Here is an 11,854-nt window from a genome sequence, read left to right as displayed (position 1 = left end):
GAGGCGGTGATTCTCCTATTTCCTTTGGATTCACATCGACAGAGCAGCTCTTTCTTTTTCATTCTGCTCAGTCGATAGGACATCACTGCCAACATCATGGTGATTGACAGCTGGCTCCCTCAGTTAGGCAGTGAGGAGCCGGTTGTCAATCAACATGATGCTGGCAGTGATGACCCATCGACAGAGCAGAGCAAAAGACAAGGAGCTGCTCTGTCAACATAATGTCATAGGAAGCAAGAGAATGGCCAGCAGGAGTGGTCCGTGACTGCACTAAGCTGGAAAAAAATTGTCACAGACCAAATTGGCTGACAGTTAGCAAGTTCTTAGCCCCATAGGGAAGGAAAAACAAAAATCCAGGATAACCCCTTTAATGGCTTTATCAACTGCTGCCCTATTTTTATTGACCATGAACACAAGTAATTAATTTGGTCACTCTATGTCCATACTATATAAAAATAAAACAAAATAGCAAAACATATAAGGAAAACATTTTAATACTATTGTATAAATCATTGGATTAGCAGTATTATCCTGAGATTCCAACAGTATTATGTCTTCCAGCTTTCCCAACTAACATCATGTTAAGTCATACAATGAGTGACTTACTATTAGTATATAAATAGCAGTATGACAATGAGTTATTATTCAGATATTGGAATAGCAAACTCTTATACATAAAAGAAACACAATGAGATGAAAAATTGTAACAGGCGCAACAGCTGATGGTTAAAATACGAACTCATCTCAAAAAAAATGTAGCATTTTATATAAAGATAATAGAAAAAAAAATAAAGCATACAAAACAATCCTTGTCGCTTTAATCAGTTGATAAAAGCATAAAGATAATCATCTTTTTTTCATAGACAGTCTCCAATTTAATTCAAAGCCTAATATTTGGAAATCACAGAGAACAAATAAATATGTCTACATTTTTTAATGAAAATTACAGGCTCTGTGCTGATGCTCGACACAAAAGACAATTTAGTTCCTCACATATAAAATAACAAGTCTCAGTAGCTATAGGTGACAGCTAATTTCCTTTAGCCTTGCTGTGCCCTGAAGCTACTAATGGATGCCTGTTTTCAAGTACTATTGGAAAATATTAAACAAAAACAAAAAGAAAGCTGTCATTTTCTTGGGTAATTGCAATCCAAACTGAGTGCAAAGCTAAAGTACTTCACATAAATTACATAAATATATTAGCGTTTTATTTAAATAGATCCGGTTATTTGTACAAAACAGTGCCACTATTGGAGCAGAGAAAAAAAAGGTTTATACAGTGCAGAAATGTTCATCCATTACTACAAAAGAGAATAACGTAGATTCTATAGTAAAGCAACTTTGATGCATGATCATCTTGAAATATACATTCCTATGTTTTAGAGGTATCCTTGGTCAAAATTATTGGCAAACTTTTTTTTTACATGTGGAGGCAACATGGACATTATCAGCTGCCCTAAACCAGCTATGCACTCATTTTCCAGACAATAATTTGCCAATACTACCCCATATACAGTTGCTTGCTAAAGAAGTCACCTCCTTGGCTTTTTACCTATTTTGTTAAATTACAACCTTTATTTAAATATTTTTGTGATCCAATTTGTGTTCGATGCATCAGCACTAAATAGTCTAAGTTAGTGAAGTGCGAAAATTATAGGCAAAAATTTAATTTATGGGCCCAAATAACTAAAAATTGGGGTGTGCATATGTATTCACCCCTTTTGCAATGAAGCCCCTAAAAATTTCTGGTGCAAAGAATTGCCTTCATAAGTCACATCCTTAGTGAAAGGAAGTCCACCTGTGTGCAATCTAAATGTCACATGGTCTGTCAGTATATGCACACCTTTTCTGAAAGGCCACAGAGACTGCAACACTATTAAGCAAGAGGCATCACTAACCAAACAACACCATGAAGACCAAGGAGATCTCCAAACAAGTCATGTAGAAAGCTATTGAGAAGTACAAGTCAGGGTTGGGTTATAAAAAATATCGCAATCTCTGATGATCCTCCGGAGTACCATAAAATCCATTATCATCCAATGGAAAAAACATGGAACTACAAAACCTGCCATGAGAGGGACGCCCACCAAAACTCTCAGCCCGGGCAAGGAGGGCATTAATCAGAGAGGCAGCACAGAGACCAAAGGTAACCCTGAATGAGATGAAAAGTTTCCAAGCACATCTGTCAATACGACTCCAATAAGCTGTACACTCTATTGAGGTGGAGTGGGCAGAAAAAAGCCTTTACTTACACACAAAAAATTTAAGGCTCATTTTGAATTTGCAAAATGAATGTGGGGGACTCCTCAAATATATGGAGGAAGGTGCTGTGGTCTGATGATAGCAAAATGTAACTTTTTGGCTACCAAGGTAAGCGCTATGTCTGGCGCCCAACCAACATAGCTCATCACTCCAAGAACACCATCCCCAGAGTGAAAAATGGTGGTGGCAGTATCATGCTGTGGGGATGTTTTTCAGCAGCAGTAACAGGTAAAATGGTCCGACTCAAAGGGAAGATGGATGGTTCGAAATACAGAGATATTCTTGAGCAAAACCTGTTACAGTCTGTCAGTGATTTGAGACTGGGATAGAGGGTTCACCTACCAACAAGGCAATGAACCAATCATATTGCTAAAGCAACACTCGAGTGGATTAAGGGGAAACATGTAAATGTTTTGGAGTTGTCTAGTCAAAGCCCAGACCTTAATCTAATTGAGAATCTGTGGTCAGACTTGAAAATTGCTGTTCATCAAAGGAAACCATCCAACTTGAAGGAGCTGGGGCAGTTTTACCTTGAGGAATGGAAAAATCCAAGTGGCAAGATGTGGAAAGCTCATAGACTTATCCTAAGTGACTTGCAGCTGTAATTGCCACAAAAGGAGGCTTTACAAAGTACTGACTTTAAGGGGGTGAATAGTTATGCACAATGAAGTTTTCAGTTATCTTGTTCTATTTGTTTGCTTCACAATAAAAATAAAATCAAATGTTCACAGTTGTAGGCATGTTCTTTACATGAACTGATGCAAACCCTAAAAAAAACAGTGAAATTCCAAGTTATGAGGTAGCAATAGGGGTAATGTTTCTCATTGCGGAGAGTGACAATTTGCATATTTCCCAGAGGAGCATTGTGTCTTAAAAGTCTCCTCACGTTGACATGCTTAACATGTCACTCTCCACAAGAAGAAACGTTACCTCTTGGATACCGGTCAGACGCCTCTCACCCAGCCAAACTAGATCTCACAACTAACACTGATGAGGGGCAGTACCCCGAAACACAGTGTCAGCAAATTGAGATTCTGCTTCTGGCTTTTATCCTAAGTCATGTGACAAGGCTCATTAAAGTCTATATTGACTTTTAGGATTGTTACTTCCAATAGGTGGCACTAGAGTTGTAGTCCTCTTCCTCTCTGAAGAGACAATTTGCATATTTCCCAGAGAAGCATTGTGGCTTAAAAGTCTCCTCACCTTGACATGTTACTCTTCGTAAAGAGAAACGCTACCCCTTGGATACATGTTTTATTATACATGTTTATCTCCTTTGTATGTATTGGAACAACACAAAATAACTGAGAAAAAGGGAAAATTGGACATAATTTCACTTTAAAACTCAAATATGGGCTGTACAAAATTGTTGGCACCCTCAACTTAATATTTGGTTACACACCCTTTGGGATATATAATTGCAATCAATAGCTTCCTATAACCATCAACAAGCTTCTTAAACCTCTCAACTGGAATTTTGCAAACTGCTTCTCTTACTGTTCTCCATGTTTAGTGTGGTGCACACAGACACGCAATGCAAAGATTGATTCCATTTCCCTTTTTATCTGGTTTTAGGCGTGATTTTCATATTGCCCACACTTGTTACTTGCTACAGGTAATTTTGAACAAGCATCACATGCTTGAAACAAAATTGTTTACCCACATTTTTGAAAAATGCCAACAATTTTGTCTGGACCATTTTTTGGGTTTAGTGTGAAAATGATGTTTTCAATTTGCCTATTTTTCTATGTTTTTTGTATTGTTCCAATACACACAAAAGAGGTAAACATGTGTATAACAAAACATGTGTAATTACAATAATTTTCTGGGAGAAAAACATCATTTTCCGTAAAAATGTCAACATTTTCGGGCACGAATGTATTTATTTATGGTGCTGGGACTCCCCCCTTCCTGCTTTTTACATTATTGTTTGCTGGAGGTTATGGTCCTGGAGGATTCCGTGCACCGACCCATGGGGCTTTACGGGCATTTCTTTCAGTGCAGTGATGAGCTGATTTACCTTTTTTTCCCCTATTTTTCTCTAACAAATTAGTCAAAGCTCCTGGCTCTGATAGCTATCTCTGCTTGCCCCTTCCCTTCTCATACATTCCCATGTATGATTGCTGTGCAAATTCTGCAATGCAAATATCGGCACAAAATTGTGTGGATAGTGTTTTTTTATGTGCAAATGGTGCAAATATATACTGCAGGAAATATACTTAGCTTAAACTGACAGCCTGCAGATTTCAAATTGGCATCGCTGGTTAATATATTTTGCAGGTAACGCTGCATCTGGAAATTAGGCTGCATATCCAATGTAATCATACACTTAGCGATAGCAGGAGTTTAAATAAGGCAGATCAAAAAGAGGAGTGAAAGCATTCCAGTAATTAGGCAGGACAGCTTACTCAGGCTGTAAATGAGGAGGAAAGCACATGATCCTATATGAGCAAAAGAAGGGAAAATTACTTCAGGAATGAAACTGTGCTGATCCACAAGAACTAGTAAAGACAGAAGCATCCTGGATACACAGAGCTCACATTCAGCATGTGCACTGACAAGCAAAAGGGTAACAATGTTTTGAACTTTTGACTTTCAGGCTCCATATCTCACCATCTACTACTGCTTCGAATGTGAGACTACCATCATTTTATAGACAATCATCTTGGCTATCTCATAAATTTGATTTGCAACTATTTTGCATATGATTAGTTATGCAGATTCTTGTCATGTCACAGCATTGTTACTGTTTTGCTTCTGGTGGTGGAAACATATTTTTCTTCCTGTATACTACAAATTACAACCTGTTCTCACATTCTTAGGTTGATTTTCAAGCGAAAGGTCACTGGTTCGAATTGAGAAGCAGCTATGAAGATTTCCCAAGAAAAGAGAAACAGCATCATCCAGCTCATCGACAGCGGTCTCTCAGTCAAGAAAACTGTCAAAAGTCCGTCCAATTCATTCAAAAGTTAAAAGGTGGACATCCAGGCAAAATATCCGAGGCAAGTCGGCTCATCACAAGGTGTATCAGTTCTGGCACAACAAACACAGCAGTCACGGTGGCTCGTATGCTTCATAATAGTTAGTTCACAGAGGTCCATGCAAGCACTGTGCAAAATACTTTATACAAGTCTGGAATGGTGGCCCAAAAAAAGGTGAAGAAGCCCTGACATCTACAGTGCTGGCCAAAAGTATTGGCACCCATGCAATTCTGTCAGATAATACTCAGTTTCTTCCTGAAAATGATTGCAATCACAAATTCTTTGGTATTATTCTCTTCATTTAATTTGCTTGCAAGGAAAAAACACAAAAGAGAATGAAGCAAAAATCAAATCATTGATCATTTCACACAAAACTCCAAAAAACTGCCGGACAAATGTATTGGCACCCTCAGCCTAATACTTGGTTGCACAACCTTTAGCCAAAATAACTGCGAACAACCGCTTCCGGTAACCATCAATGAGTTTCTTACAATGCTCTGCTGGAATTGTAGACCATTCTTCTTTGGTAAACTGCTCCAGGTACCTGATATTTGAAGGGTGCCTTCTCCAAACTGCCATTTTGAGATCTCTCCACAGGTGTTCTATGGGATTTAGGTCTGGACTCATTGCTGGCCACCTTAGAAGTCTCCAGTGCTTTCTCTCAAACCATTTTATAGTGCTTTTGGAAGTGTGTTTTGGGTCATTGTCCTGCTGGAAGACCCATGACCTCTGAGGGAGTCCCAGCTTTCTCACACTGGGCCCCACATTATGCTGCAAAATTTGTTGGTAGTCTTCAGACTTCATAATGCCATGCACACGGTCAAGCAGTCCAGTGCCAGAGACAGCAAAGCAACCCCAAAACATCAGGGATCCTACGCCATGTTTGACTGTAGGGACCGTGTTCTTTTCTTTGAATGCCTCTTTTTTTTCCTGTACACTCTATGTTGATGCTTTTTCCCCAAAAGTTCTACTTTTGTCTCATCTGACCAGAGAACATTCTTCCAAAACGTTTTAGGCTTTCTCAGGTAAGTTTTGGCAAACTCCAGCCTGGCTTTTTTATGTCTCGGGGTAAGAAGTGGAGTCTTCCTGGATATCCTACCATACAGTCCCTTTTCATTCAGACTTTGACGGATAGTACGGGTTGACACTGTTGTACCCTCGGACTGCAGGGCAGCTTGAACTTGTTTGGATGTTAGTCGAGGTTCTTTATCCACCATCCGCACAATCTTGCGTTGAAATCTCTCGTCAATTTTTCTTTTCCGTCCACAACTAGGGAGGTTAGCCACAGTGCCATGGGCTTTAAACTTCTTGAGGACACTGCGCACGGAAGACACAGGAACATTCAGGTCTTTGGATATGGACTTGTAGCCTTGAGATTGCTCATGCTTCCTCACAATTTGGTTTCTCAAGTCCTCGGACAGTTCTTTGGTCTTCTTTCTCTTCTCCATGCTCAATGTGGTACACACAAGGACACAGGACAGAGGTTGAGTCAACTTTAATCCATGCTAACTGGCTGCAAGTGTGATTTAGTTATTGCCAACACCTGTTAGGTGCCACAGGTAAGTTACAGGTGCTGTTAATTACATGAATTAGAGAAGCATCACATGATTTTTCAAAGGGTGCCAATACTTTTGTCCACCCCCTTTTTTAGGTTTGGTGTGGAATTATATCCAATTTGGCTTTAGGACAATTCTTTTTGTGTTTTTTTCATTGAAGACAAATTAAATGAAGAGAATAATACTGAAGAATTTGTGATTGCAATCATTTTCAGGAAGAAACTGAGTATTATCTGACAGAATTGCAGGGGTGCCAATACTTTTGGCCAGTGCTGTATATAGTCATAATTAGCATCGACTTGAGTTTGCAAAAAAGTTCAAAAAGTGGATAGTAGAAGATTGGAATCGGGTGATTTGGAGAGATGAAACAAAAGTCAATAGACTAAGCTCTGTTTGGTGCAAATAGGTCTGGAAGAAACAAGAGAAACAGGGGCTAACGGATTGAGAAATTGAAGGAACTGTCAAGTTTGGTGGAGGAAGCCTGAAGATATGGGGTTGTTTTACATCCAAAGGCATTGGATGCTTGCCCAGGATCAATGGTGGTCTCAATGCTGAGCTATATGTGAGTATCCTACAGGATAAATTACTTAGTACACTTGAGAACTATGGGTATGAAATGGACGCCATAGTGTTCCAGCAGGATAACGACCTGAATCATACGTCGAGATTGGCGAAGAAATCGTTCAATGACAATGAAGTAGAGGTGCTAGATTGGCCCCCACAGTGCCCAAACCTCAACCTAATCGAACACTTGTGGGTAGAGTTGAAGAAAAAGCTGTATACATACCCAAGTGAGTCGACTAATATGAACCAACTTTGGAAATGTGTAGAAGGGACCTGGGATCAGATTTCAGTCAAGACATGCTTGAATCTGATCAAGACCATGCCCAGAATGATTCAGAGAGTGTTGAAAGCCAAAAGGTGGATTTACAAAATACTAACAAAATAATAAAAATTTAAATTGAAACTTTTAGGAGTAAAACAGTAACAATGCAGTGACAAAACTAATCATATGCTAAATAGTTGAAAGTCAAATTTATGCATGAGATAGCCAAAATGATTGTCTATAAAATAATAGTAGTCTCACATTGGAAGCAGTAGGGAATGGTGAGATATGGAGCCTGAAAATCAAAAGTTCAAAACATTGTTACCTTTTTGCGCACTAGTGTACTACTGGGAGGTTCACAATCACAAGAAATAAGTCCAAAACTAGGAGCATGGGGCAAACTGCATAACAGAAAAATGTCTTCAGGAATGAAGACAGCAGAGTGAAACTTCATGTAGCATTTGTAACTGAAGTTAACCACTATGATATGCATTAAAACAAATCAAGAAAAAAACAGGTCTGCTTTCTTCCACAAACAGAACCAAACGTGTTCATGGGTTATGTCTTGCACTGTTGCTCAGCTCTATTGAAATGAAAAGTATTAAATTACAATGCCAGATGAAATCTGTAAATAGGTATGACACTGGTTTTGAAAGATGAAAACATTTTCTAATATTGGTCATAGTTCAAAATTATAACTTCAATTGTAACAAGTTGATGTTGCCTGCGTAACACAACCAGCAGCTGCCCATTTTGGTGCGGGTTCAGTTCTTGAGCCTGCTCCATACATGGAGGCCTAAAATGCTCCCTACATGTACAGCAGATGTTGGGAAGGCATTAAAAACAACTATGAGTAAAGGATATTAAAACAATCTAAAGAAACTATAACAATAAATAATGATGCCATCATGACCCAAACTATATAGATTATAACACATAATATGTACTTTTTGGTGAAACATGACCATCACCAAAATAAGGAAAATCAGTCTGTAAACTATGAAATATGTATGAATGTTGACTACACAAATTAACATAAATCTCATTTCTGTCCATTTATCTCCTTGTAGTTTCCTTGTAGAAGAGCAGAAAGCTCTAAAATGTGTTGCATACAACATGATTTGTCTTCTGAATCTTTTACGACTAATTGTTCTAACATTCCATTTAAGTTGTCTTTTTTTTCTTGGCTTTGGGGAAGAATCTGCAATGGTCTATCAAAGCATGGTTGATTCACATGGCTGCAGGATAAAATACTGTTAGTGCTTGTGTCTTTGTGGAGAACGTCCTTTGGTCCTTCAACCTTCAAATGAGTGAAAAGATTTGACAGGGTTTGACTGTAAGTTTGCAACTGGAGATCAAGCTTCTGGTTTTTAAGCGTTTCCTCTTCCACCCGCTGCCGTAGACCTCCATTCTCTTGATTTAGTTCAGTCAGCTACATCGGAAAAAAAAATATGAATGGCATACATAAATCAAGTCAATACATATAAACTATTGGTTTGAACACAATTGGTTGACAAAAACAAGACTCATCGACTTATAGGAATTATGTCCAATGTCACCACCATTTGGTCCAATGTCCAAATTCCAGAGATCTCAATTCGATCAAGCATCTGTGATATATGCTCAAAAAACAAGTCCAATTCATGAAGGCCTCACCTCACAAAATACAAGACTGTAAATCCTTTATTTCAGGTACATACATGAAGTAAAACAGCAATCTCCAGCATTAAAATCCAGTGCCATTCGACTTTGCGTTCTTAATCTTGGCATCATTAATTTACATTTTTCTTGTTGAGCTTGACAAATGATGAAATAGTGGCTATGAGCGGAATTCAACATTTTTTTTTCGCCTCTCCATTGCGGGGATATTAACAATCAAATATTTGGCAACCAATGAGATAACTTTAGTTGTTTCCAAGTGGGTATTATTAGATAGTTTTCACTGGGGGGCGTGTACTTCTGCCTACTGTATAATGCTGACCAATCATAAGCAGGCAGCCACAAAGAAGTGCAGAAGGACTTGTGATGATGTAATCAGGGTCACATAACCATAGTCCACATGTCCTGCCAGCCGGAGTGTGCAGCCTAAATAAGCACTGAAGATAAATTATACAGCTCAGAAGTGTGGAGCTACTAGCTAACTCATTAGTTAACTCATAAAGAGCCAGATATTTGATTGTGAATATCTCTGCAAAGGAGAAGCGAAATTAATAAAAAAAAAATTTTTATTCCACACTACAGCCACTATTACATTGTTTGCCTAGTTCCACATAAAAAGTTTGGTGAAAGGTCCTCTTTAAGACTGCAAAGTTGAATTGCGATTCTACATTGGAAATTGCTTTTTTATAGTCTGGAATTGAAGTGCTGGACCTCATCTCTTCCTATACCAATTCCATGCTCATGGAACCGTGCACTTGAAACAAGGGAAAGAATTTATTATGAGATCGGTGAACTGTCAAGATGTGACCTTTAATCTCAACATCTTGGGGTCAGATACCCAACTCTTGGGGACAGTGATCTTTTGGTAATATGGTTTCTAACCAATTTTAGGCAGGAGGTGTTCATGTTATGGCTGATCAACATATATGTAATGTATAAGTGCTTGCACTTTGGTAGAACCAGGCGGTTATTACTATGCAAAAATGGCACAGATAATGAATTGTAACAAAAATTATACAGTGATTATTACTAATAAATGGTGAGGTAATTAATCACTTTATTGACAATACATTTTTCATTAAGAGACAGGTCTCTGCCTTATGTATGATGGGCATATGTCGCACCAATTTAAAAATGGAATGTAGCATGAAAAACTGAGAAAATACAAAATAGTCCAACATTATTTTAAAGTCACCTATAAATTAATTTCAAACCTTGGTTTGTGATGTGATAATGTTATAGTTTGAGCATGGCTGTAATAATCATAGGGAGAGGTAAAAACTAGTCATTAGCTGTAACTCAAATGCTGTATTTAGCAATTTGGGTGTTAATTAAAAGATCATTCTCTGGCTTTAAAATGATAAAATGCAGGCAATTGAATCTGAGTCCTGGAATAATGGACAATAATGTGTAGTCCATAAAGCTTTCTAGGTATTTGACATGATTAGTGTGCAGGGTTTTTAGACTTTTCTTTCCCTTTTAGGAAACTTTAAAATGGAAATAATTAGAATCAAGCTTAGTGTCACTTATCTTTATCTGAAATTCATACAAAATCTATTCATCTTAGCAAGACAATTTCCACTTCCATTTATCACTTTCTAACAGCCATTCAGGGCAAGATGAAGCACTAAGTGTAAATTTACAAATTAATCGTTCATACGTTATACAGGAGTCCCAAAGATTGGGGCAATAAACCTAAGTGAGAACCAAAGACATAAAGAATGATTTTTATATAGAATAATAGTATAAACATAAAATACAAATTGATAAAAACACCACATTTTCCAGCGTTTACTAGATGTAACCATTTTTTACATTTGCCTAGAAAAAAAGTTAATCAAATACAATTTCTTTTAGCATCATTGTTACAATATGCATTTTTTGTATACTGAGGGAACATTTTGTACGTGTTATGCTTTAAGAGGTTGTACAGAATTAGAAATATATGGTTGCACTATTCTAAAGATAAATGGTGCGTCTGCTCAGGCCCATTCACTTTAAAAGAGTAGATCTACAATACCAGAGATAACCAGAAAAAAATGGCTCGCCATTCCATGAGATGAAAGTCGCCATGTTTTTTCAATCCTGAACATTTTTCTAAGCCTAAAGAAGCAACGCACAACACACTGATTTAAAGGACATGAAAGAGATACTCATCATGCACAGTCCCCCGCTCCCCACATGAGGTTTGCCTGGTAAGTTCCTTTAATCACCGGATGTTGCATTTTCCCCAACCAACCCTATCAATTACAGTTATAAGATAATTATCAATTCTAAAGATTTTTTATATGTGCTGCCGATCAGTGAGTGCCTGGGTCCTGAGATGCCCTCTGATCACTCACAGCATAAATCTAAAGTGCGCAGCTCCTGCATGTATGTCCCTATAGAGTAGGGTACATGCTCCATAGTAAGAGCGGTGTACGAACCCACAGAGTATCTATTGAGTCTGTACACTGCTCTATTTGCATTCACACAGGACGTGCACATCAAAGAGGTGCTTTGAGAGATTGGTGAGGATATCAGGACCTGGAACCCTATGGATCGGCAGTAATTTGCACACTCTATAATAT

General features: G+C 38.1%; 1 protein-coding gene across 2 annotated transcripts in view; it reads right to left on the bottom strand.

The window, feature by feature from the left end:
- Positions 1–7,961: 7,961 nt before the first annotated feature.
- LOC141264476 (uncharacterized) overlaps positions 7,962–11,854 on the bottom strand; it is a 497,614-nt gene continuing 493,721 nt past the window's right edge. For both annotated transcript variants that reach the window (XM_073676751.1, XM_073676752.1), the window contains one exon: positions 7,962–9,057. In XM_073676751.1, the coding sequence (XP_073532852.1) occupies positions 8,668–9,057 (390 nt within the window). In that variant the 3' untranslated portion in view covers positions 7,962–8,667. The remainder of the gene's footprint in view (positions 9,058–11,854) is intronic.

Source organism: Phyllobates terribilis, unplaced genomic scaffold (genome assembly GCF_046119375.1).
Source record: "Phyllobates terribilis strain yellow unplaced genomic scaffold, ASM4611937v1 Scaffold_4__5_contigs__length_816908805, whole genome shotgun sequence".
Taxonomy (NCBI): Eukaryota; Metazoa; Chordata; class Amphibia; order Anura; family Dendrobatidae; genus Phyllobates; species Phyllobates terribilis.
This window is presented reverse-complemented; position numbering and strand designations above follow the sequence as displayed.